Source organism: Oncorhynchus clarkii, chromosome 26 (genome assembly GCF_045791955.1).
Source record: "Oncorhynchus clarkii lewisi isolate Uvic-CL-2024 chromosome 26, UVic_Ocla_1.0, whole genome shotgun sequence".
Classification (NCBI taxonomy): domain Eukaryota; kingdom Metazoa; phylum Chordata; class Actinopteri; order Salmoniformes; family Salmonidae; genus Oncorhynchus; species Oncorhynchus clarkii.
The window spans coordinates 17,841,161-17,868,964 of record NC_092172.1 but is presented as its reverse complement, the minus strand read 5'-3'; the positions used below and the strand labels follow the sequence as shown (position 1 = coordinate 17,868,964).

Genomic DNA, 27,804 nt, shown 5'->3' with positions numbered 1-27,804 from the left:
AAATGTGTTTCCCTCCTCGCTCGTTCAGCGGGGTCTCTATATAAAGCACTGAGATGCTGCTGTAAAGCTAGTCAACAGTCACAAAGTTACTCTGCCCTCTAGGACCGCAGCCACTTCAGCACCAATTTAGCAAACGGGAAATACTCAACCGGTGCTGAAGCTTTTGCATAATTGCCGGATAATTGTCAGTGATTGAGGTTAGCATGTTTTTCTACATTTAATCAGATTTATTCTGCAAAATGTATTCACCATGTAATTCTATGCTTTTGGGTGCTACTGAGTTCAAACATTTTATAATGTTCAGAGTTGATAAGAATATGTGAATGTATTTAATGCTGTTGTAAATTAATTAGCTTGTCATGAAACACTACTTATTTCAATATTGTCTTGAACATTGTTATAACACATGCAAGTGCAGTGCAGTGCAGTGCTCTAGCCATCATCACTGTCCACATTTCTACTTCTGTGAAATAATGTCAATCCCAGGTGTCAATTCCTAAAGAATAATTTAATGAAAACTGTGCATACTTATATCAATAATATAGCTATTTTGAGTCAGGTTTACCTAGGAGCATGTGTTGTCTACTTGTCCAAGGGGAGTTGTGTTGATGTGTGACAATCCTGGGTTTGACATCGGGGGCAGTATAGAACCGAAGAGCTACCGCAGAACCACCAGGTGAGAGCCCGCCAGGCTCGTGTGTGTGTGTGTGTGTGTGTGTGTGTGTGTGTGTGTGTGTGTGTGTGTGGCTGGCTGCTCTGTCTGTCACTCAGGTATAACATTCATGAGAATCATGAGAAAGGCCCAGAAATAAAGACTGGTGTGAGAAGGTAGGCAGGGGCACAAAGAGAGAGCCAGAGGAGGGGTGTGGTGGGATGGTTGGACAGCCTCAGGCCAGCCGGCTGGCTCCCATCACTGGCTGGGGCTGCTTGGCTCTGTGACAGTGTGTTGACACAGACCGGCCGTCAGACCTCAAGCCGCCGTTCCAGGCTGAGAGAGAGAGGAGGAATTGAAGGATGCATGGAGCAGTGGTATGACTGCTCTCTCTCTTTACTTCTCTCCCTCTCTGCCATGCCTTCTCCTGCCGGCTGATTTAGTAGCCCTGCTGTTTGTCTTCTCCTGGTCAATGGGGTGGTGGCTGAGGCTGAGGCTGGGAGCCTGCCTTGTGCCCTGTGAGCCTTGTGTGCTGTGGCAAAGGAGGATGAGAACCACACACTTCCTCATTTTCATACTAACATCTTCTGTTTTAGTAAAGAACTCTACATCTGTCTCCCCCCCTCTCTTTATTTGGCTTTCTCTCCCTCTATTTTCATCTCTCTATCCATCATTCTCTCTCATTAACTAATAACCCTTTCTGCTGTCGTTCTTCCCTACTCCCTCTCTCCCTCTACTGTTTTAGATTTTTTTAATCTGTCTGACCTGATTTTGCAGGTCAGCCAGACGAGTATCAGAGAGAGGTCACAGAGATTATGGACTTCTTGAACCTGACTGATTGCTCTCTTTCCACCCAGATTATATATCACTATGGCATCCAGGGCCATTAAGGACAATTCATGTCTTTAATGAAATATCTGCAGTTATGTTTACTGATACAGTGGGGCAAAAAAGTATATAGTCAGCTACCAATTGTGCAAGTTCTCCCACTTAAAAAGATGAGAGAGGCCTGTAATTTTCATCATAGCTACACTTCAACTATGACAGACAAAATTAGAAAAAAAATCCAGAAAATCACATTGTAGGATTTTTAATGAATTTATTTGCAAAATATGGTGGAAAATAAGTATTTGGTCACCTACAAACAAGCAAGATTTCTGGCTCTCACAGACCCGTAACTTCTTCTTTAAGAGGCTCCTCTGTCCTCCACTCGTTACCTGTATTAATGGCACCTGTTTGAACTTGTTATCAGTATAAAAGACACCTGTCCACAACCTCAAACAGTCACACTCCAAACTCCACTATGGCCAAGACCAAAGAGCTGTCAAAGGACACCAGAAACAAAATTGTAGACCTGCACCAGGCTGGGAAGACTGAATCTGCAATAGGTAAGCAGCCTGGTTTGAAGAAATCAACTGTGGGAGCAATTATTAGGAAATGGAAGACATACAAGACATCCCTCGATCTGGGGCTCTACGCAAGATCTCACCCCGTGGGGTCAAAATGATCACAAGAACGGTGAGCAAAAATCCCAGAACCACACGGGGGGACCTAGTGAATTACCTGCAGAGAGCTGGGACCAAAGTAACAAAGCTTACCATCAGTAACACACTACGCCGCCAGGGACTCAAATCCTGCAGTGCCAGACGTGTCCCCCTGCTTAAGCCAGTACATGTCCAGGCCCGTCTGAAGTTTGCTAGAGAGCATTTGGATGGTCCAGAAGAAAATTGGGAGAATGTCATATGGTCAGATGAAACCAAAATATAACTTTTTGGTAAAAACTCAACTCGTCGTGTTTGGAGGACAAAGAATGCTGAGTTGCCTCCAAAGAACACCGTACCTACTGTGAAGCATGGGCGTGGAAACATCATGCTTTGGGGCTGTTTTTCTGCAAAGGAACCAGGACGACTGATCCGTGTAAAGGAAAGAATGAATGGGGCCATGTATCGTGAGATTTGAGAGGAAACCTCCTTCCATCAGCAAGGGCATTGAAGATGAAACGTGGCTGGGTCTTTCAGCATGACAATGATCCCAAACACACCGCCCGGGCAACGAAGGAGTGGCTTCGTAAGAAGCATTTCAAGGTCCTGGAGTGGCCTAGCCAGTCTCCAGATCTCAACCCCATAGAAAATCTTTGGAGGGAGTTGAAAGTCCGTGTTGCCCAGCAACAGCCCCAAAACATCACTGCTCTAGAGGAGATCTGCATGGAGGAATGGGCCAAAATACCAGCAACAGTGTGTGAAAACCTTGTGAAGACTTACAGAAAACGTTTGACCTCTGTCATTGCCAACAAAGTATTGAGATAAACTTCTGTTATTGACCAAATACTTATTTTCCACCATCATTTGCAAATAAATTCATTAAAAATCCTACAATGAGATTTTCTGGATTTTTTTTCTCATTTTGTCTGTCATAGTTGAAGGCTTCTCTCATCTTTTTAAGTGGGAGAACTTGCACAATTGGTGGCTGACTAAATACTTTTTTTGCCTCTCATAGTTCCAAAGGGGCTGAGTAAAAGTGAATTTCCTTGGTCACAATCGATGGAAGATTACAATTAAGTCATTATTATGGATCTGAAAGGATATCCCCATCTAATTGCTGTATTATGAAAGAGCTGAAAAGAGCTTTGAAAGGATTTGGCCAAACTGAAGATGATCAGGTACAATGTGGAGATTACATTTATGAGATATTGTCTGACTACTGAAAGTCTTGTAGAGAGAGTGTATCCTTTGATATGGAGTAATACCACTCATTTGGCTACATATCTGATGCCTGCTGGACTTTTCATTTATCACGGTACTCCATTTTGTTTATTTTTATTTTTTTGTTTATCTGTCGGCCCTAGCCCCGAACTCAGGCCCTGTGTGTAGTTAACCGACCCTCTCTTCCCATTCATCGCCATTTTACCTGTTCTTGTTGTCTTAGCTGATTAGCTGTTATGTCTTACCCGTTGTTGTCTTAGCTAGCTCTCCCAATCAACACCTGTGATTGCTTTATGCCTCGCTTTATGTCTTTCTCAAATGTCAATATGCCTTGTGTACTGTTGTTTAGGATAGTTATCATTGTTCTAGTTTACTGCGGAGCCCCTAGTCCCACTCTACATGCCTCAGATTCCTCCTTTGTCCCACCCCCCACACATACGGTGACCTCACCCAGTATAACCAGCACGTCCAGAGATGCATCCTCTCTTATCGTCACTCAGTGCCTAGGCTTACCTCCACTGTACCCGCACCCCACCATACCCCTCTCTGCACATTATGCCCTGAATTTATTCTACCACGCCCAGAAATCTGCTCCTTTTATTCTCTGTCCCCAACGCACTAGACGGCCAGTTTTGATAGCCTTTAGCCTTACCCTCATCCTACTCCTCCTCTGTTCCTCGGGTGATGTGAAGGTTAACCCAGGCCCTGCGTGTCCCCAGGCACTCTCATTTGTTGACTTCTGTAATCAAAAAAGCCTTGGTTTCATGCATGTTAACATCAGAAGATTTCCATACCCAACTACAACATTTTCCGTCAAGATAGAACTGCCAAAGGGGGAGGAGTTAGCCTGCAAAGTTCTGTCATACTTTCCTGGTCTATGCCCCAACAGTTCGAACTTCTAATTTTGAAAAAGAATCTCTCCAGAAATAAGTCTCTCACTGTTGCCACCTGTTATAGACCCCTCTCAGCTGCCAGCTGTGCCCTTGACACCAGGGAATGAATTGATTGCCCCTCATCTATCTTCAGAGTTTGTTCTGTTAGGTGACCTAAACTAGATGCTAGATGCCCTCAATCTCACACAAATCATCAAGGAACCCACCGGGTACAATCCTAAATCCGTTAACATGGGCACCCTCATAGATATTATCCTGACCAACTTGCATTCCAAATACACCTCTGCTGTTTTCAATCAGGATCTCAGCGATCACTGCCTTATTGCCTGCATCCGCTATGGGTCCGCGGACCACCACTCATCACTGTCAAACACTCATTGTGTAGTCAACATTAGTCAGAAATAGTATTATAAATATTCACTTACTTTGATGATCTTCATCAGAATGCACTCCCAGGAATCCAAGTTCCACGATAAATGTTTGATTTGTTCGATAATGTCCATAATTTATGTCCAAATAGCTTCTTTTGTTAGCGCGTTTGATAAACAAGGCCCCGGATGGACCGGGCTGTGGGGGAGCACTGGAGCTCTGGTGCGCAGCCTTGGCACCACTTCTCCAGGCTGGATGACCACTTTAGCCCGGAACCTCCAGAGTGCAGGCACAGGTTGAACCGGGCTGTGGGTGAGCACTGGAGATCTGGTGCATACCACTCGCACCTCTCCCTTAGGTTCAATACCCACATTCGCACTGCACCCTCCCAGCGCCCCGGAGACACAGCACGCTGTTGGCAGGTGGACAACTACAAATACCTAGGTGTCTGGATAGACTGTAAACTCTCCTTCCAGACTTATATTTAACATCTCCAATCCAAAATCAAATCTAGAATCGGCTTTCTATTTCGCAACAAAGCCTTCTTCACTCACACCTCCAAACTTACCCTCGTAAAACTGACTATCCTACCGATCCTCGACTTGGCGATGTCATCTACAAAATAGCTTCCAATACTCTACTCAGCAAACTGGATGCAGTCTATCACAGTGCCATCCGTTTTGTTACCAAAGCCCCTTATACCACCCACCACTGCGACCTGTATGCTCTAGTCGGCTGGCCCTCGCTACATATTCGTCGCCAGACCCACTGGCTCCAGGTCATCTATAGGTCTATGCTAGGTAAAGCTCCACCTTATCTCAGCTCACTGGTCACGATAACAACACCCACCCGTAGCACGCGCTCCAGCACTGCTTTGCTTTATCTTGGCCAGGTCGCAGTTGTAAATGAGAACTTGTTCTCAACTAGCTTACCTGGTTAAATAAAGGTGTCTTGCCATGTGCTTTACTCTGTAGCCTGTTTTGTTGGCTGGCCGGATCACAGTGTGTTTTCTCCCCACAGCATCGAGTCTGCTGTGCTCAGGACCAGAGCTCACACAAGGCTGCCCACTGTGGTCTGCCCAGCCTGCCCAGAGCCCTAGACACAGACGCCCAGAGACCCGTCCCAGAGACCGGAGATGACTGCTGCCATGCCCTGCTGGCTCTCTGCCCTCACCCTCACCCTCACCCTAAACCTCCTGGTCCTCTCTGCCAGGGAAGGAGCTGCCCTCTTCCTGCCCGACTCCAATGAGCTGCGGCAACTCCTGAGCCGGTACCAGGATGACCAGAACAGCACCGATAGCACAGCGGGTAGTAGGACCCGACGGGCCATCCAGTGGACAGACCGCGGGGAGATTCTACAACTGCACAACAAACTGAGGGGACAAGTCTACCCTACCGCATCCAACATGGAGTACATGGTGAGACATGCAATCCTGAAATGTACACTACCGTTCAAAAGTTTGGTCGCCACTTAAGAAATGTCCTTGTATTTGAAATAAATGCAATTTTTTTGTCCATTAAAATAACATCAAATTGATCAGAAATACAATGTAGACATTGTTAATGTTATAAATGACTATTGTAGCTGGAAACGGCTGATTTTTTATGGAATATCTACATACAGAGGCCCATTATCAGCAACCATCACTCCTGTGTTCCAATGGCACGTTGTGTTAGCTAATCCAAGTTTATCATTTTAAAATGCTAATTGATCATTAGAAAACACTTTTGCAATTATGTTAGCACAGCTGAAAACTGTTGTTCTGATTAAAGAAGCAATACAACTGTCCTTCTTTAGATTGTTGAGTATCTGGATCATCAGCATTTGTGGGTTCGATTACAGGCTAAAAATGGTGAGTTGCAAAGAAAAAGCCATATCTCAGACTGGCCAATAAAAATAAAATATTAAGATGGGTAAAAGAATACAGACACTGGACAGAGGAACTCTGCCTAGAAGGCCAGCATCCCGGAGTCGCCTCTCCACTGTTGACGTTGAGACTAGAGTTTTGCGGGATCGATTTAATGAAGCGGCCAGTTGAGGACTTGTGAGATGTCTGTTTCTCAAACTAGACACTCTAATGTACTTGTCCTCTTGCTCAGTTGTACACCAAGGCCTCCCACTCCTCTTTCTATTCTGAATAGGGTCAGTTTGCGCTGTTCTGTGAAGGGAGTAGTACACAGCGTTGTCCGAGATCTTCAGTTTCTTGGCAATTTCTCGCATGGAATAGCCTTCATTTCTCAGAAGAAGAATAGACTGATGAGTTTCAGAAGAAAGTTATTTGTTTCTGGCCATTTTGAGAGTGTAATCGAATCCACAAATGCTGATGCTCCAGATACTCAACTAGTCTAAAGCAGGCCACATTTATTGCTTCTTTAATCAGTTTTCAGCTGTGCTAATATAATTGCAAAAGGGTTTTCTAATGATCAATTATCCTTGATAAACTTGGATTAGCTAACACAACGTGCCATTGGAACACAGGCATGATGGTTGCTGATAATGGGCCTCTTACGCCTATGTAGATATTCCATTAAAAATCAGTCGTTTCCACCTACAATAATAATTTACAACATTAACAATGTCTACACTGTATATTACTATCAATTCGATGTTATTTTAATCGACAAAAAATGTGCTTTTTATTTAAGAAAAAATACATTTCTAAGTGACCCAAAACTTTTGAACAGTAGTGTATGTACTGTAGCTTTGACTATCATCACCCTGACAGATACACTGTCAACACACTGTAAAGAGGCTCACTATTCACACACTACTGTAGCGCAACAACCTCTATTACATGTAGAATACATGGTGAAAGTGACGGGTTGGGAGTTGTTTCACTAGCTGGAGGCACAGAAAGCTGATGAATAGCAGGTAAGTGGCAGGTAGCATAGCAGTTCAAGCATTGGGCCAGAAAGCGAGAGGTTGCTAATTCGAATCCCTGAGCGGACAAATTAAAAATCCCTAATTGCGTCAGAGTTGATAATGGCAGACCCTGCTGGCCGTGACAAATATATTTTATTATTAGATAGTACAGAGAGATGGAGGTAAACGTCAGCATCAGTCTGCTGCTCAGGAAATACCAAGGTCTTGTGTTTATGAGACAGCGATATAATGTAGGTGAGTGTTTATAGGCTCCACATTCAACGGGAGGGTTTTGGTTTTTACTACTGTTAGGTTCTGAACAAACAGAATAAAAACTCATGGACGTCTAGAAAAAGCTCAAACCAAGTTTATTCACCCACTGGGTCATACAGCTGCAAAGACAAAGACAGGATTACACAAGAATAAATATTTATAACTTCCTACTAGGCACAGTCTACTCCTTGCACATCTAGACAGCCAATACAGTCATTTCTTCTTCTTTTTCACCTTTATTTAACCAGGTAGGCCAGTTGAGAACAAGTTCTCATTTACAACTGCGACCTGGCCAAGATAAAGCAGTGTGACACAAACAAAAACGCAGAGTTACACATGGAATAAACAAGCGTACAGTCAATAAAACCATAGAGAGAAAAAAAGTCTATATACAGTGTGTGCAAATGGCGTGAGGAGGTAAGGCAATAAATAGGCCATAGAAGTGAAGTAATTACAATTTAGCAACATCTCTATTGCTAGTCAGGAACTTAATTGGTTCCTCTCACTGGTGTAGCCATGGCCCTGCCTGGTGCTAGAACCTTCCTGGGTGTGGAAGTATATGTGTGTGTAATAGGACTGTTCCTTCTCACTTCATCTGACCTGACCTCGGGCCGAATTCCTCGCTCCTCCCTAATCCTCAACTGTCCTACCTTAACAGTGACTGAAACCAGACTGTTTGCCCTTTGCCTCCCTCCTTAGGCTCCATGATATTTAACAATACCATGTTTTGACAGAATATAAACTTTCTGTACTCCCCCTTGTCTCACTCAGTAACTTCCCCTACACCTAGGTTCTATCCACCCTACATTGACCCCAACATATTCATTCATTATACATGTAAAGTAATCAATAAGTTCTAGTATGGTAACATGAATAAGTATGTTTCAAGCTAGAACCCAACACGACAACAATCTTCTCTCCTGGAAAGGTGAGCTCATGGTAGTCAACTGCTGGCAGCCTGGAGAGGAGCTGGCTTACTGGGAGGATAATTACACTGACTCTACACTACCTGCTGGGAGTCAGACACTGCAGAGAGGGGTGAATGAAGACAGGGTAGGCCTCCCTCTGCCCTTCTCTGCCAGGCCTGGTTCTGAGGACAGGACTGAGGGTATAGCCGAGCTGGCATAGTCACGGGCATGCATATGTATGTGTGTGTATTTGTATGTGTGGTGGTGACCACCAATGGCCTGGAAATGTACTGAGGAGAGACACTGTGAGGTGCCACACTGTACCAGTCCTCTCCTCCCCCTCCTCCCCCATATCCTAGTGGTGAGAGTGGTGGCAGAGATGAGTTGCATCCCATCTTTCCACGTTCTTTTCCACGGGTAGAGAGAGAAACCCGCTCAGGAAATATGCCTAATTCAGCTGTGATTGCTGGGGATTTGTAGTGGAGTGGGGCCAGGCGCTGCTCCGCTCACATTTCCTGGGCTAAAGCTAATGTTTTACTTGTATCCAGATCAATTTCAGCTCCTTTGGAAGAAAGAGGGCTAGCAGAGGCCTACAAAGGTAGCTTGTGGTTAGGTAGGTAGCTATGAGGAGACAGGAGGAGCAGTTATTATATGAAGGGGATCTACCTGGTGGCCTGATATTAAAGCAGCTGGGGTAAGTCTAGCTGTGGAGATGGTTATGGATGAAGGTAGTTTTGATGGGTCTGTCTCACTGTTCACTGATCATATGTTGGAGTGTGTCACAGTGTGGACCCCTTTGCTGTCATTAATGTTACTGAAATGTGTGAGTTTTAGTGTTACAACTTTGTTCTAACAGTGTTATTTGTGTGTTTCCAGGTCTGGGATGATGAGCTGGAGAGGTCAGCCACTCACTGGGCAGAGGCATGCCAGTGGGAACATGGACCTAATGACCTGCTCATGTCCATCGGTCAGAACCTCGCTGTTCACTGGGGCAGGTAAGACAATATGACACACACACGCATGCATACACACATGTACACTTCACACACACACACACACACACAGTGTAGATGAGAGAAGACAAGTTAAAGAAGGATTTTTAAGCCTTGAGACAATTAAGACATAGATTGTGTATGTGTGCCATTCAGAGGGTGAATGCGCAAGACAATATATTTAAGTGCCTTTGAACAGGCTATGGTAGTAGGAGCCAGGCGCACCGGTTTGTGTCAAGAACTGCATCACTGATGTTTTTTTCATGCTCAACAGTTTCTCGTGTGTATCAAGAATGGTCCACCACCAAAAGAACATCCAGCCAACTTTTGGATGCATACGGGAGTGCAGCTCCCGCTTTTTATCATAGGTACACTTCAACTGTGAGAGACGGAATCTAAAACAAAACTCCAGAAAATCACATTGTATGATTTTTAAGTAATTCATTTGCATTTTATTGCATGACATAAGTATTAGATACATCAGAAAAGCAGAACTTCATATTTGGTACAGAAACCTTTGTTAGCAATTACAGAGATCATACGTTTCCTGTAGTTCTTGACCAGGTTTGCACACACTGCAGCAGGGATTTTGGCCCACTCCTACATACAGACCTTCTCCAGATCCTTCAGGTTTCGGGGCTGTCGCTGGGCAATACGGACTTTCAGCTCCCTCCAAAGATTTTCTATTGGGTTCAGGTCTGGAGACTGGCTAGGCCACTCCAGGACCTTGAGATGCTTCTTACGGAGCCACTCCTTAGTTGCCCTGGCTGTGTGTTTCGGATCGTTGTCATGCTGGAAAGACCCAGCCACGACCCATCTTCAATGCTCTTACTGAGGGAAGGAGGTTGTTGGCCAAGATCTCGCGATACATGGCCCCATCCATCCTCCCCTCAATACGGTGCAGTCATCCTGTCCCCTTTGTAGAAAAGCATCCCCAAAGCATGATGTTTCCACCTCCATGCTTCACGGTTGAGATGGTGCTCTTGGGGTTGTACTTATCCTTCTTCTTCCTCCAAACACGGTGAGTGGAGTTTAAACCAAAAAGCTAAATTTTGTCTCCTCAGACCACATGACCTTCTCCCATTCCTCCTCTGGATCATCCAGATGGTCATTGGCAAACTTCAGACGGGCCTGGATATGCGCTGGCTTGAGCAGGGGGACTTTGCGTGCGCTGCAGGATTTTAATCCATGACGGCGTAGTGTGTTACTAATGGTTTTCTTTGAGACTGTGGTCCCAGCTCTCTTCAGGTCATTGAGCAGGTCCTGCCGTGTAGTTCTGTGCTGATCCCTCACCTTCCTCATGATCATTGATGACCCACGAGGTGAGATCTTGCATGGTGCCCCAGACCGAGGGTGATTGACCGTCATCTTAAACTTCTTCCATTTTCTAATAATTGCACCAACAGTTGTTGCCTTCTCACCAAGCTGCTTGCCTATTGTCCTGTAGCCCATCCCAGCCTTGTGCAGGTCTACAATTTTATCCCTGATGTCCTTACACAGCTCTCTGGTCTTGGCCATTGTGGAGAGGTTGGAGTCTGTTTGATTGAGTGTGTGGACAGGTGTCTTTTATACAGGTAACGAGTTCAAACAGGTGCAGTTAATACAGGTAATGAGTGGAGCACACGAGGGCTTCTTAAAGTGTGTGAGAGCCGAAATTCTTACTGGTTGGTAGGTGATCAAATACTTATGTCATGCAATAAAATGCAAATTAATTACTTAAAAATCATACAATGGGCCTCCCGGGTGGCGCAGTGGTTAAGGGCACTGTACTGCAGCGCCAGCTGTGCCACCAGAGACTCTGAGTTCGCGCCCAGGCTCTGTCGTAACCGGCCGCGACCGGGAGGTCCGTGGGGCGACGCACATTTGGCCTAGCGTCGTCCGGGTATGGGAGTGCTTGGTCGGTAGGGATATCCTTGTCTCATTGCGCAGCAGCGACTCCTGTGGCGGGCCGGGCGCAGTGCGCGCTAACCAAGGTTGCCAGGTGCACGGTGTTTCCTCCGACACATTGGTGCGGCTGGCTTCCGGGTTGGATGCGCGCTGTGTTTAAAAAAATTATTATTTTATTTTTTTACCTTTATTTAACTAGGCAAGTCAGTTAAGAACAAATTCTTATTTTCAATGACGGCCTAGGAACAGTGGGATAACTGCCTGTTAAGAAGTGTTAAGAAGCAGTGCGGCTAGGTTGGGTTGTGTATCGGAGGACGCATGACTTTCAACCTTCGTCTCTCCCGAGCCCGTACGGGAGTTGTAGCGATGAGACAAGATAGTAGCTACTAAAAAAACAACGACACCACGAAATTGGGGAGAAAAAGGGGTAAAATATAAAATAAAATATTTTAAAAATTATACAATGTGATTTTCTGGATTTTTGTTTTAGATTCTGTCTCACAGTTGAAGTGTACCTATGATAAAAATGACAGACCTCTACATGCTTTGTAAGTCGCAAAACCTGCAAAATTGGCAGTGTATCAAATACTTGTTCTCCCCACTGTATATATATTTTTTATTATTATCGAGGAACACAAAAAAAGATCTGTCAGTTACAGTTACATAGTTACATTGACATCATCTTTGAATTAGACCATTTTCAAGTACGAAACCCATTTTCCCCAGTATTCCTGACCTCTCTCCTGTTGAGTTCTTAAAGCAAAGGTCATACGCTCCATGTGGTGAATTTCTCTTACAATGTCTATCCATTGTGTCACTGTGGGAGGGTCTTTTTGTAGCCATTTCCTAGTGATAGCCTTTTTACTGGCTGCCAGTAGGACCTTCAAGAGGTACTTTTCTCTATTGTGTAAGTTGTCAGGTATTTCACCCAAGTACAAAGAAATCAATGTTTGTTCTATGTCAAATCCCATAATTTTCCAATGTTAGATCTTATTTCTCCCCAGTAAGTTTTGATTGCGGGGCAGAACCAAAAGATATGAGAGTGATCCACCCTTGATAGCCCGCATTCTCTCCAACAAGGGTGTAGGGAGCCAGTCTCTTTTGATTTCAGTTTAGGTGTTATGAAGAAACGTATTACATTCTTCCAACAGAATTATCTCCATGACCTTGAGTTGGTGGAGCTTTGAGTCTCTAATATGTTCAACCATGTTTCATCAGTTATTTCAATGTTAAGTTCCTCCTCCCGTTTCTGTTTAATATACAGTGCCTTGCGAAAGTATTCGGCCCCCTTGAACTGTGCGACCTTTTGCCACATTTCAGGCTTCAAACATAAAGATATAAAACTGTATTTTTTTGTGAAGAATCAACAACAAGTGGGACACAATCATGAAGTGGAACGACATTTATTGGATATTTCAAAATTTTAACAAATCAAAAACTGAAAAATTGGGCGTGCAAAATTATTCAGCCCCTTTACTTTCAGTGCAGCTAACTCTCTCCAGAAGTTCAGTGAGGATCTCTGAAGGATCCAATGTTGACCTAAATGACTAATGATGATAAATACAATCCACCTGTGTGTAATCAAGTCTCTGTATAAATGCACCTGCACTGTGATAGTCTCAGAGGTCCGTTAAAAGCGCAGAGAGCATCATGAAGAACAAGGAACACACCAGGCTGGCCCGAGATACTGTTGTGAAGAAGTTTAAAGCCGGATTTGGATACAAAAAGATTTCCCAAGCTTTAAACATCCCTAGGAGCACTGTGCAAGCGATAATATTGAAATGGAAGGAGTATCAGACCACTGCAAATCTACCAAGACCTGGCCGTCCCTCTAAACTTTCAGCTCATACAAGGAGAAGACTGATCAGAGATGCAGCCAAGAGGCCCATGATCACTCTGGATGAACTGCAGAGATCTACAGCTGAGGTGGGAGACTCTGTCCATAGGACAACAATCAGTCGTATATTGCACAAATCTGGCCTTTATGGAAGAGTGGCAAGAAGAAAGCCATTTCTTAAAGATATCCATAAAAAGTGTTGTTTAAAGTTTGCCACAAGCCACCTGGGAGACACACCAAACATGTGGAAGAAGGTGCTCTGGTCAGATGAAACCAAAATTGAACTTTTTGTCAACAATGCAAAACGTTATGTTTGGCGTAAAAGCAACACAGCTCATCACCCTGAACACACCATGCCCACTGTCAAACATGGTGGTGGCAGCATCATGGTTTGGGCCTGCTTTTCTTCAGCAGGGACAGGGAAGATGGTTAAAATTGATGGGAAGATGGATGGAGCCAAATACAGGACCATTCTGGAAGAACACCTGATGGAGTCTGCAAAAGACCTGAGACTGGGACGGAGATTTGTCTTCCAACAAGACAATGATCCAAAACATAAAGCAAAATCTACATTGGAATGGTTCAAAAATAAACATATCCAGGTGTTCGAATGGCCAAGTCAAAGTCCAGACCTGAATCCAATTCGAGAATCTGTGGAAAGAACTGAAAACTGCTGTTCACAAATGCTCTCCATCCAACCTCACTGAGCTCGAGCTGTTTTGCAAGGAGGAATGGGAAAAAATGTCAGTCTCTCGATGTGCAAAACTGATAGAGACATACCCCAAGCGACTTACAGCTGTAATCGCAGCAAAAGGTGGCGCTACAAAGTATTAACTTAAGGGGGGCTGAATAATTTTGCACGCCCAATTTTTCAGTTTTTGATTTGTTAAAAAAGTTTTAAATATCCAATAAATGTCGTTCCACTTCATGATTGTGTCCCACTTGTTGTTGATTCTTCACAAAAAATACAGTTTTATATCTTTATGTTTGAAGCCTGAAATGTGGCAAAAGGTCGCAAAGTTCAAGGGGGCCGAATACTTTCGCAAGGCACTGTAGTTTGTTGATTGTTTCTTTGAGGATTGAATACCCAAGTAAAGATTGGAAATAGTTGCTCGAGGGTCAATCACTTTTATCTCCCTTAAGATATAGTGTCGAACTTGTAGGTATCTGTAAAAATCTTGTTGATCCAAGCCATGTTTTTTTACTTAGGTCCTGGAAGTTCTCTCGGTCCCCATTCCTTGTAATTGTACTGAATGATGTGATGCCTTTCTGCGTCCATTGTTTAAATCTGCTGTCCCGAGTTGCAGGGATGAATCTGGGGTCGTATGTGGGCCAACTCAGCAGTTTGACCCCTGTCTAAATTATTTTGCTTAACTGCCCTAAACCATGTCTTCAGAGAGAAATTAATCCACTGATTTTGTCTATTGTATATTTCTATTACCTTGTCCTTATTTCCCCAAACTGACTATGTGTATCTCTGTCAAAGTAGTCTCCACGTCTTTCCATTTGGATTCGTATTCTGAATCACACCAGAGGTCTCAATTGGGCTGACACAAAATAATATTTTAGGCTCTTCAAACAGTATCTTAAATAATCCTCCTGTCACGTTCTGATCTCTATTTCCTTTGTTTTTGTATTTATTTAGTATGGTCAGGGCGTGAGTTGGGTGGGCAGTCTATGTTTGTTTTTCTATGTTTTGGGGCAGTTCTATGTTTTCGGCCTAGTATGGTTCTCAATCAGAGGCAGGTGTCATTAGTTGTCTCTGATTGAGAATCATACTTAGGTAGCCTGGGTTTCACTGTTTGTGGGTGGGTGATTGTTCCTGTCTTTGTGTAGTGTTCACCAGATAGGCTGTATTAGGTTTTGAGTTCTCACGTTTCTTGTTTTTTCGTTAGTTTGTTCATGTATAGTGTCGTAATAAAATACTATGAACAACCACCACGCTGCGCTTTGGTCCGCCTCTACTTCACAAGAAGAGAACCGTTACAGAATCACCCACCAAAACAGGACCAAGCGGTGTGGTAATGGGCAAAGGAGAAAGCAGCAGCAGGAGCAGCGCGAGGAGGTATGGACATGGGAGGACGAATTAGACGGTAAAGGACCTTGGGCTCAGCCAGGAGAATATCGCCGCCCCAAGGAAGAACGGGAGGCGGCGAAAGCGGAGAGGCGCTGGTATGAGGAGGCAGCGCGGCGTCGTGGATGGAAGCCCGGGAGTCAGCCCCAAAAATTTCTTGGGGGGGGGCTAACAGGGAGTATGGCTACGCCAGGTAGGAGACCTGAGCCAACTTCCTGTGGTTACCGGGGGGCTAGAGAGACCGGGCAGGCACCGTGTTATGCTGTGGAGCGCACGGTGTCCCCAGTGCGGGTGCACAGCCCGGTGCGGTACATTCCAGCTCCGCGTATTGGCCGGGCTAGAGTGGGCATCGAGCCAAGTGCCATTAAGCCGGCTCTACGCATCTGGTCTCCAGTGCGTCTCCTTGGGCCGGCTTACATGGCACCAGCCTTGCGCACGGTGTCCCCGGTTCGCCTGCATAGCCCAGTGCGGGCTATTCCACCTCGCCGCACTGGCAGGGCGACCGGGACCATTCAACCGGGTAAGGTTGGGCAGGCTCGGTGCTCAAGAGCTCCAGTGCGCCTGCACGGCCCGGTCTATCCGTCACCACCTCCACACCCCAGCCCTCCGGTGGCAGCTCCCCGTACCAGGCTGTCTCTCCGGCCCATCCGTCCAGAGCCTTCCTCCTCTCCAGCGCTGCCGGAGTCTCCCGCCTGTCCGGCGCCTCTGCCGGAGCCTCCCGCCTGTCCGGCGCCGCTGCCGGAGCCTCCCGCCTGTCCGGCGCCGCTGCCGGAGCCTCCCGCCTGTCCGGCGCCGCTGCCGGAGCCTCCCGCCTGTCCGGCGCCGCTGCCGGAGCCTCCCGCCTGTCCGGCGCCTCTGCCGGAGCCTCCCGCCTGTCCGGCGCCTCTGCCGGAGCCTCCCGCCTGTCCGGCGCCTCTGCCGGAGCCTCCCGCCTGTCCGGCGCCTCTGCCGGAGCCTCCCGCCTGTCCGGCGCCGCTGCCGGAGCCTCCCGCCTGTCCGGCGCCTCTGCCGGAGCCTCCCGCCTGTCCGGCGCCGCTGCCGGAGCCTCCCGCCTGTCCGGCGCCTCTGCCGGAGCCTCCCGTCTGCCCAGCGCCGCCCGTCTGCCCAACGCCGCCAGCGCCGCCCGTCTGCCCAGCGCCGCCAGTGCCGCCCGTCTGCCCAGCGCCACCAGTGCCGCCCGTCTGCCCAGCGCCGCCAGTGCCGCCCGTCTGCCCAGCGCCGCCAGTGCCGCCCGTCTGCCCAGCGCCGCCAGTGCCGCCCGTCTGCCCAGCGCCGCCAGTGCCGCCCGTCTGCCAGGAGCCGCCAATGCCGCCCGTCAGCCAGGAGCCGCCAGTGCCGCCCGTCAGCCAGGGGCCGCCAGTGCCGCCCGTCAGCCAGGGGCCGCCAGTGCCGCCCGTCAGCCAGGGGCCGCCAGTGCCGCCAGTCAGCCAGGGGCCGCCAGTGCCGCCCGTCAGCCAGGGACCGCCAGTGCCGCCAGTCAGCCAGGGGCCGCCAGTGCCGCCAGTCAACCAGGGGCCGCCAGTGCCGCCAGTCAGCCAGGGTCCGCTAGAGCACCTCCGCCCGGAGCAGCTGTCCCTCTGTCCCGAGCAGCTGTCCCTCTGTCCCGAGCAGCTGTCCCTCTGTCCCGAGCAGCTGTCCCTCTGTCCCGAGCAGCTGCTTCACCTCTGTCCCGAGCTGCCCCTCTGTCCCAAGCAGCCCCTCTGTCCAGTGGGGTCATTGAGAGGGGTGGGCATGGTGAGTAAGCCACGGAGGCGGACAATAAGGCGGACTGAGACAATGGCGAAGTGGGGTCCGCGTCCCGCGCCAGAGCCGCCACCGCGGACAGACGCCCACCCAGACCCTCCCCTATAGGTCAAGGTTTTGCGGCCGGAGTCCGCACCTTTGGGGGGGGGGGTACTGTCACGTTCTGACCTCTATTTCCTTTGTTTTTGTATTTATTTAGTATGGTCAGGGCGTGAGTTGGGTGGGCAGTCTATGTTTGTTTTTCTATGTTTTGGGGCAGTTCTATGTTTTCGGCCTAGTATGGTTCTCAATCAGAGGCAGGTGTCATTAGTTGTCTCTGATTGAGAATCATACTTAGGTAGCCTGGGTTTCACTGTTTGTGGGTGGGTGATTGTTCCTGTCTTTGTGTAGTGTTCACCAGATAGGCTGTATTAGGTTTTGAGTTCTCACGTTTCTTGTTTTTTCGTTAGTTTGTTCATGTATAGTGTCGTAATAAAATACTATGAACAACCACCACGCTGCGCTTTGGTCCGCCTCTACTTCACAAGAAGAGAACCGTTACACCTCCTCCTCACATCGACCCCCCCCCACCCCCACACACACCAACCCCCCTTCTAGCTCTGACTCTACTAACTACGTTATTGAAGAAAATATACTTTCTGTCCCTGTGATATGTGGTTGTCCCACCTAACTATCTTAAGATGGATGCATTAACTGTATGTTGCTCTGGAGAAGAGCGTCTGCTAAAGGACTCAAATTAAAACATTTAAAACATGGACCAACATCCTTGTGAAAAGCTTTTGACACTTTTTAGAATCCATGCCCTGACAAATTGAGGCTGTTCTGAGGGCAAAAGGGGGGAGTGCAATTCAATATTAGGAAGGTGCTCATAATGCTGGGTATACTCAGTGTAGGTAATTGTGCTGTGTGTTTGTTAGGGTGTTCAGAGCATTGCAGCTTGACAGTGGGGTTCTTTGTGTATGACAGTGGGGCTCTTTGTGTATGACAGTGGAGGGCTCTTTGTGTATGACAGTGGAGGGCTCTTTGTGTATGACAGTGGAGGGCTCTTTGTGTATGACAGTGGAGGGCTCTTTGTGTATGACAGTGGGGCTCTTTGTGTATGACAGTGGGGCTCTTTGTGTATGACAGTGGAGGGCTCTTTGTGTATGACAGTGGAGGGCTCTTTGTGTATGACAGTGGGGCTCTTTGTGTATGACAGTGGGGCTCTTTGTGTATGACAGTGGAGGGCTCTTTGTGTATGACAGTAGAGGGCTCTTTGTGTATGACAGTGGAGGGCTCCCTCAGCAGGTGCCATTCCAGGAATCTGCTCGCTCGCGCTCTCACAGACCCCCTCTCTCACAGACCCCATCTCTCACAGATCCCCTCCCTCCCTCTCTCCCCCCCTCTCTCACAGACCCCCTCTCTCCCTCTCTCTCTCACAGACCCCATCTCTCACAGACCCCCTCTCTCCCTCTCTCCCTCCCTCTTTCCCCCCCTCTCTCATAGACCCCCTCTCTCCCTTTCGCCCCCCCTCTCTCACAGACCCCCTCTCCCTTTCTCTCTCTTCTGATGCCAACACCGGCCAGGGCTGTTTATCTCCCTCTCCGCTGCCAGTTTGTAGTCTCAGCACTTTTCAGTACCGTAAAAAGAGATGTTTACAATAAAGGGCCATAATTGATTCGACAGCCTGTGGAGCCATGTTTAGTTTTTGTAATTTTTTCTCAGCATGGCTCGAGTTCCCCAGTGTTGGAGGGAAACAGACTGTGAGTGTGTCTGTGTGTCTGCTAGGTCAGAACCGGACTAATCAGTGGAGGCCAGAGGGGAGCCTGAGGGGAGGCTGTTGCAGTGCATCTCAAGCCCAGCCAAAGCACCTGGCAGCCCCCTCAGATATTCCTCAAATGGCAGCTGGAGGTCCTCCTGTATGAGCTCTCTGTGCTGCTGAGGCTGATGCTGCTCCCTCCGTGTCTGCAGATACCGCTCCCCAGCCTACCACGTCCAGGCCTGGTATGATGAGGTGAAGGACTACACCTACCCCTACCAACATGAGTGCAATCCCTGGTGTCCCGACCGCTGCTCAGGGCCCATGTGTACCCACTACACCCAGGTGAGTCTTGGCTGGGGGAGGAAGGGGGTGGGGGTTCTGAGTTTGGAGCGAGTACTTCCCTCAACAGTTCTACAATGAACAGCAAACCACATTTGGATCTAATTCCATGTGAAATTGTGTTTTTACAGGTTTCCTTTGAACTAATATAGATGATCTGTGTATGAGCCTGTGCAGTGTTCAAGGTCATATGTTTCCTCTCTACCATCTGTATATAATGGACAGCACGTGACTTTTAAAGGGGATGCTGCTGCAGGTATTCAGGTCCTGTGTAAAAACAATGTGTTGCCTGCAGCCTCTTCAATGGGTGTCCATTAACTAAAAACAGGGGGAGTGCCTTAAACAGTGTGGTTACCATAGGACCACATGGGGGCACGGTAGTGTAGTGACAGGGGAAGTTATTTGCCGCCTCAAGAGCATTAAACCATCACAGCAGAAAGGGTGAAACAAAGGGGAAGAAAGAGAGATAAACAGAGAGGGGAAGAGAGGGACAAGAGGGGGATGAAGAGGGAGAATTGGCCTCCTCTCCTCATAGACTTTACTTTGTAGCTGGGATGGGTTTGTGAAAACAGCCCGACTCATCCTCCTGCATCTGCATACTTCACACGGGAAACCAGGTCGCTAGCATCTGGAAACACTTCCCAGACACACCAATCATCTCTGTGTTTGACCTGGATTCCTTTGAAGATGGAATGCAGGAATGCGGGGAACAATGCCATGTCTGAACACCCGTTCCTTGTTTCTGCCTTTCATTTTCTAGGAATACTAGCGTAGCGTAGCATAGTTGGGGTCCAATCCCTACCATAACACTGCAAAGCTAGGTTATGCTAGCCCCTCCGGGTCAGTATCCTCACAGTCTCTCTCTGGGATGATACAGAGCTTTACCACAGGCTCCAGCCCTCATCATCACATCTCTGTGTATGCTGTAGTGGTGTAGCAGTGCGGTGTCTATGCTGAGTCATTGTCTCTAAGTCTATACTGCCTGTGGCCTCTCACTGGCCCAGGAAAGGGAAACACATTCCTGAAAGATGGGGGGGGGGGGGAGTGAGAGTCAGAGAGAGAGAAATAGAGGGAAGAATTAGGGGTACAGGGGGAAAGAGTGGTATTGGAGTCACGTAACAAGCTCTCAGTAGTAGGACTGCCCTGGTGTCAAATCCATAGGTGCTGCCTGTAGCTTACATTTAAGTAGTAAAAAAACAAACTGTATTACTATTTTTCACTTTTGTATTTGGCATTTGATTCTTGATTGATACTTTTATTGTACTGCATTGTTGAGGAGAGTTAGCAAGCAAGCATTTCACTGTAACGTATGCGTGCACGTGACCAATAAACTTTGATTTGATTGAACTACCTCTCCATATTGACAGAGGAAGTGGGTCTGACCAGAGTTGTCTTTGTTCGGTCCGAGCTACTGCCAGTATCATTTATTTACATTATTAAACTGGATCATGAGAATGATCACAGAACGTCGCAGGAAACAAACTGTGGTCACACTCGACGTCTATCTCAGGGGCCCCATCAATCTGCCTCTAAACCCCAGCATGGGAGCCACTTCCTGTGGCAGTAATGAGGGATCTATGAGGGGCGAGAGGAGTGAGAAAAAAGAAAGAGAGAGGTCTACAGTGACATGGTGCTTCCTACCGATTTGTCTGTGAGGCTTTTCTCAGATCTCCATAGCCACCCATGACAGGCCCTTTCAAAGGCTGCAGAGCTGCAGGGCTCCAAATCAAATAGTTTCAGCTAGTACAGTTGTCTGCACTTTTATGTGGAGCTGAGGAACTGTATCGGTGGAGATGGATGTGTGGTCATAGAAAGAACAACGAGTCAGCAATGCGAATGTCCTTTTATAATAACAATGTTAATGGAAGTGTTGTCTTCTCTACAGCTGGTCTGGGCCACCACTAGTCGTGTGGGGTGTGCAGTGCACGTGTGTCCCAGGATGAACGTGTGGGGGGAGATCTGGGAGAACGCTGTTTACCTCGTCTGTAACTACTCCCCCAAGTAAGACCAACTCACTAACGTTACTCTCATTTCCCCACTCATTCACACATCACGTCTCCAGTGTTCTGTTTTACATACTTCTTACCACCACATGGGGTGTTTACCTAATACCAAACGCTTTTGAGGGCACATGTCAGGGTATGAATTTGTCTGTCTAATGTTACAGTTAAAGTGTCTGTCTAAGAAGTATTTCATGACACATTGAGGCCATGCTGAAATTCCAGCAGAAGTTCAAATACAAAAATAATAAAGGAAGGGGAAAGAGAAACAGGTCCTAAGCAGAATGTTCCAGACAGACTTCGTTTCATTTCCAGAGGGAGAGCAGGAGGGTTTTCATTATCCAGCTGGACTTAGGGATTTAAGAGTGTGTGATAATGTGCAAAGAACACGTGAATAATTACAAGGCCATGTGCCGTGATGGCTGAGTGCTGAATAGTTTCCAGTCAGTTTAAACTGACCACTGTGCTCCTTCCTCCTCCCCAGGGGAAACTGGATCGGAGAGGCCCCTTACCAACATGGGCGCCCATGCTCCCAGTGCCCTCCTAGCTACGGAGGAAGCTGCAGGGACAACCTCTGCTTCAAGGGAGACTCTCAGCGTTCTGAGACTGAGGATATGAACGAGGTGGAGAAAGCTCAGATTCCCATGTCACCCCGCACCACCGCCAAGCCTGTCCCCAGACCCAAACCCAAGCCTGCTGCTCCCAAGAAGCCCTCCACTCCCAAGGCTCCCACCAGCACTTTCCTGGGTGAGTTTGACTAGTGGGAATCGTGGTTGGGGGCTTTCAGAGTTGACTATTTGAATGTATTGTTTGGTAAGGAATGCCACTGAAATCCCTTATTGACCAGTAATTAATTTGTCATCCACAGCTCAAAACATCAAGTGTGAGACCAAAATGCGTGACAAGTGCAAGGGAGCAACCTGCAACAGATTCAACTGCCCTGCTAACTGCCAGAACAAGAAAGGGAAAGTGTGGGGGACGCTCTTCTATGATGTGGTGAGTCTCACACTGAAGTCCAACATTTCACACTATAGATTTAGTATGCCTGAATGTGTTTCTAAGGATTATTTGTCTATTTTTCTAGCAATCAAGTATCTGCCGTGCTGCTATGCATTATGGCATCATCAATAACAATGGTGGTCTGGTGGACACTACAAGGAAAGACAAGTTGCCATTCTTTGTCAAGGCAACAAAGAACGGCATTGAGTCATTCAGGTAGATATTTCTGGTAGTCTTTATTTTCTGTCGTCATTCTGCCTGCTATGCTCATTCATGGTTTGTGAAATGAATGATTTCCTGAAATGTAATGGTCTTCTAATGCCTGGCTTTGATCTCTTCACAGTAAATACAAAGCCGGCAATGCATTTGTGGTGTCCAAAGTGGAAAGTAAGTCAAACTTTTTCCAGAATAAGTGGAGCATGCACACCCTTGTTTTTTAGTTTCTTCACCTGATGACTTTTGCAGCTGTTGATGGCGTATGTCTCCTCTCTGTATCACAGGACAATCAGTGGACTGCTATGCAACAGTGGCGGAGATCTGCCCCTTCAAGAAGCCCTACTCCAACTGCCCAAGGTGCCCAGCTCCTCTCCCCCCCACCATGTTTCACACGCAAAACAAGAAGTGATGACTTGTGAATTAAGGGCTTTGCTTTGTAAGCCAAATCTAATTAGAGTCAGATTCCTGCTCTGGGACAAATGCTTTAAACCTCCATTCCAAAACCACTGGAATCTCCTAAACATGCAGACTCTGCTAGAAGGAAGCGTCAGTCTTTCCTCTGTTCTACAGAAGTTCTATGGAAAATGTGTCGGGGTTATTCATAACATGACATACATTACATTTAGCTAAATGGCAAATTCTTGCATAAATCCTGCATTTCTCATTGTTGCAACATAAACCGTGGGTCACCCATTCAATTGTATTTGTCAATAATAATGCAATCTCAATGTGTGTCTCCCTCAGAGTATTCTGTCCTGCCAACTGCAAGAACGAGCCATCCTACTGGGCTCCGGTGGTTGGGAACAGCTTCTACACAGATGTAAGTGCTGGACCTAGTCACTGGGTATACCAGAATGGCATCACCATGCATGTCCTATCCTCACCATGCCTGTCCTATCATCCTGACCATGCTGAAAGGCTGAGAGGTCATACTGACAGAGGACAAAAAGTTTGTCCCCACTGGGCCTGCCAGACAGATACACCTCAGTGTGTCTGTTCCCCAGAGAACTGTATCTGACTGGAACACTGACCTGATTTATGTTGGACAGCAGATGAGTGCGGTCTAGCCCCGTTGAGCACTTAAGAGACTGTGGCCTGAGGCGACCACGAGCAACTTCTGAATAGCGGTGTGAACATAGTTTGAATGGGAGCACTGGTGATGCAGGCCTGGTAATGGTCGCCAGTAATGTCTCTCCCAGTGCTGAGTTCGACCACACACAGCTGCTCAGCCCTGACTGGTGGATTAACTGACTCATAACTGGCCCAGAGATTGCATGCTTGAGGCCTGAGGTCTGAGGCATGGGACTGTCAGGAGAGGGCTTTAGGACCAGTCTCAGAGAGGGAGGAGCAGTGGGACACACTGTCACCTCCATTATTGTCACATCACCTCAGTTCCTGTCAGATCACCTCTTTCACTTCCTAATGACCCGAGGGTAAATCTCAAGTGATACACTATACTCCATACAGAGCGCTACATTTGGCCAGAGACACATACAACTCTAGTGACAAGGAGTGCACTATATAGAGAATAATATGCCATTGGAGACACGCCGTATGTCATTCTAAATTCACCTCTGACCTAAGTTGCAAGTTGCATGTGTAAGCTAATGTGAGACTGCAGTGGATGAAAGGAGCGAAAGGAACCATTTTGGACCTACATTGACCCAGTTACATGAAGTTGATGTTTTAAGTGTTGTTGCCTCAAATGAACTTGTTGACTCTTGTTTTTCCCCAACATTATTTCACTTAGATGTAGTCCAACTAGACACAGCAGTTTCCCAGCGATCTCAAACAGGGCCTAATGACTGTATTTTGTAAGGGCAGAGCCTGATTCTAACACTTAAACACTCACAGTGCCAACACACAGCAAAACACAGCAGGAGAAGAGGAACAGGCCTATATTGACATGACAGAAGTCCCTAGAATGTGGCCTGTGTTAGGCTAGACTAGTGTGATGGAGTATGATGAATGAGCTTCGTGATAAGGAACCAGGGTCTGATACGCTGGAGCCAGACTCAGTGCTTCGGACTGGGTGACAGGAGGCACCATGCCCTGCCTCAGAACCATGTGTCTGTCATCTGTAATCCAGAGTGGGGCAGCAGTTTACATCCTGATAAAGATGTGCCTGGCTTCAGCCTGGCTATTGTCATGCATATGTACATGTATAGGATTTGTACATATTGAATGCTCTGGAAACAAATACATTGACTGTATTTGGTGTGGCTCTGTGCACTGTATGTGCCTGTACTGTACCTAATACAAGAAGCATTACTGATATAGTGAAATGGAATAATAAGCCATGATTGCTGTATCTGATATCATGAGAGGTATAATGAACCCTCTCTTCTGATCCCCCCTCCCTCAGCGCTCCAGTATCTGCCGAGCAGCCATCCATGCCGGGGTGACACAAGCCGGCGGGGGCTACGTGGACGTCCTGGCCCTGGATAAGAAGAAGAGTTATGTTGGCGTCCTGAAGAACGGCATCCAGTCAGAGAGGTGGGTGCCTGCTCTACCCTCCTCTTCCCCTGTAAAATACCCTTCCCTGCCCTCTCCCTACCCTTCCCTCACACACCCCTCCCCTGTCAGGCAGAGGTCTAGGGCTCAAGCACGGAAGCCATTGGCGCCAAGTCCATGTTTGGCACACAGGGGTGCAAGAGTAATGGTGTGGTTTGGTGTGCGGACGGCCCACACATGAACTCTTTGCTTACTTTACCCGGATATTCAATGGAGTGTGCAAAGTGCTGCATGGCCAAAATCAGCTGAGCTAGAGTACAGTGAAATCTAATGCTGAAATCAAGGGCCCCCTCACTGGGAGCCTCACCTTGACCTTAGTGTGAGTGAGGACATGGGCTGTCAGTGACAGGGAACAGTATGGTATTACAACCATGGCCATCAACAGTCAGCACCTGGTGTGATAGAGACTGATCCAGAGGTTGACTTCTGTCCAAGTGATGACCCAGCTGTTAGGAAGTGGGGCGTACATGTAGCTGGTTGGGTGGACGGTTCTTTAATAAGAAGGAAATAATCACAGCCTATCCATTTACCCGGGGATGGAAAAGCTGTCGGCGGCTGACTCAGTGCTTCCCTCTGCAGGTAATTGCAGCCAATCTGATGCCAATGGGACGGGCATCATCCTGGCATTACTGAGATTGGCAGGCCTTCAAGGCCTCTCCACTACTGAGTTAATAACGAAGCCATCAGGCCCAGAACAATAGTGGTTGTTGGAAAGATCAGTCAGTCGCTATAACAGCATGGTTAACAATGAGCCAGTGTTTGAGTCATGTTTCCAGGTACGACCACTGTGATTACGCTACTCTTACTGTAGGATGTCATGAGCAACAGGCTGCCTTGAATTGGAGCCAAAAATACATTTGGTCCACAAAACAACTGACTGACTTAACAACAATATGGTTTATATTATTTTAGTTTTTCTTAGATTTATGTCACTTTATCTTAGTAATGAGTTGAAAGGACACTGGTTAACTGTTTTGAGTTCATGAATGAATGCTCAATGTAACCATCTCTCTCACTTCTCTTTTGCAGTAAGAGCAATCCAGAGGGTGGCTCGTTCCGGGTTTTTGCTGTGAGGGAGTGAGTCTCCTCCATCTCAGGACCTCCCACTCATTGGTTCAGGGACTAACAGGGTCCCCAATCTGCTCTTTCTGCAATCTGGGGGCAGGAAGTGCCCATAGGTTTGATGCCATGGCAACTCCTCCCATCTGTCTCTGTCCCCCACTCTGGGAGGAAGCAGAATTTTCCATTGGACCAACCGACACTTCTCCCTCTTACCTAATAAACAGTATCTGACTGCTCAAAGTCGGTGGCTAACATCACAAAGAACCCTTCTGTCTTCTCCTACCTTTCTCACCTTTAAACTCCAGATGATTTTTGTAAGATACACAAGCGTTAAATGCAAAATGATGTGTAACATCAAAGACCAATAGAACAGCTGGTGCTGGATCTCTGCGTCTTGACATGTAGTTAGGTTTCAAATCAAATATGTCATATTTGTTTATATTTTATGTTCTTAATACAAAAGTGAATCATTGGTCTCCATACACAGGAATGTATATTGATCACTGTATTTAATCATTCTGTACAGATTTCATTAATTCATTTTTTTCTTCTTAAATAGCTGTATATTAACAGTTTTATATGTGTTCATGATGTATTTTGTAGCTTGTCTCTGCTTTCCTAACACATTAATGCTTTCATCGTTGTCTTTACCTTTGGCGGAAAGGCCATGGTGCTTGAGTTAGGAGAGGATCTGTGTTTGGCATGCTGGACGAGCTCACAGTGGACAGACAGGCAGACAGAGACAGACAGACTTAGGGGTTGCGTAGGAAGGGAAGGGGAATGAGGAGGAGGGGAAGGCATACCTCCAAGGAAAAGAAACCTTTCCTGAATACAGCTTGTACTTGTTCCAGTGTCAATAATGTTCAGACGATCTGGTAAAGGTACAAAAACATTGTAGCAATATTCTGTCCACTGTGAGCCTCAGGAAGGCAATGGGAGCTTGTGTGGGCAAGGCTTTCAAAATGGTGGCATATCTGGCTTCATCTGAGGACATTCACAGATGAACGATGTTCTTGTTTGAAAAATGATTCTGTATTTATAATAGCTCACTGCTTTCTTCCCCCCTTTCCTCTCTTGATGCCATGTGTTTTGATTGAATAAGAGAAATACTGTACAATAGGTTGAATTTGTCCCCACTTAAGACAGTTGAATGTTGTAGGTTTTGTAGAAAGAGGGTCTTATACATTCCAGTGTAAGAAAGGTGTGCCAAGTGTTCCTATCAGCAGGCTTAGCGAATGTTAAGATTCATGACTAGGTAATGATTTGTAAAATACACAGAGGATGCAGAACTTGGATCTGTTTAAACCACTCATACCCAGGAATGTAATAAATTGTTACTTATCCAGAAGGAAGGCACACAGAGGCAGAGGCAGGCTTCAGTTGGGGAATATCCTCTTAAATGCTGAGACTTTGTCGTGAGAGCAGAGTAAATCTATGTAAATTGATGCTGGAGGTTTTGGGTCTCCTAAAGAATGACATTAGGTATCCTCTATCTATCCCTAGGCTAGACTGGACAGCAGGGCAGCCATTCTCTCTTTGTTTTAGTTTTCATCTTTCTACTTTTTTTTTTAGGCTACCTCAGTCTTGTTGCTGCGCTAGGTTTGTAGTACATTGGAACATCTTAAGGGAAATGTTAATGGTTTGTACAGCTTTGAAAATGGAGTGTAAATACTTGTATTGGTCTTTTCTGAACTGTTCTCTCTGCTGTAAATGTATCTTTCTAAATATATGTGATGTGTTA

At 46.9% G+C, this 27,804-nt stretch overlaps 1 protein-coding gene across 1 annotated transcript; it reads left to right on the top strand.

Moving 5' to 3' along the window:
• The first annotated feature begins 26 nt into the window (after nucleotides 1-26).
• Nucleotides 27-27,804, top strand: LOC139385025 (cysteine-rich secretory protein LCCL domain-containing 2-like). Its single transcript, XM_071130055.1, has 13 exons — nucleotides 27-197; nucleotides 5,637-6,033; nucleotides 9,536-9,654; nucleotides 19,143-19,275; nucleotides 21,158-21,273; nucleotides 21,757-22,019; nucleotides 22,141-22,268; nucleotides 22,357-22,487; nucleotides 22,615-22,658; nucleotides 22,772-22,844; nucleotides 23,232-23,307; nucleotides 24,853-24,983; nucleotides 26,031-27,804. The coding sequence occupies exons 2-13, from the start codon at nucleotides 5,752-5,754 to the stop codon at nucleotides 26,080-26,082; spliced, it is 1,548 nt and encodes a 515-aa protein (XP_070986156.1). The 5' UTR covers nucleotides 27-197; nucleotides 5,637-5,751; the 3' UTR covers nucleotides 26,083-27,804.

Bases quoted from the DNA above. Each gene is read 5' to 3' on its own strand.
- LOC139385025 (XM_071130055.1), top strand. From the start codon at position 5,752: ATGACTGCTGCCATGCCCTGCTGGCTCTCTGCCCTCACCCTCACCCTC. The intron at 9,655-19,142 runs GTAAGACAATAT...CCGTGTCTGCAG, and splicing joins CTCGCTGTTCACTGGGGCAG to ATACCGCTCCCCAGCCTACC. The intron at 22,269-22,356 runs GTGAGTCTCACA...CTATTTTTCTAG, and splicing joins GGACGCTCTTCTATGATGTG to CAATCAAGTATCTGCCGTGC.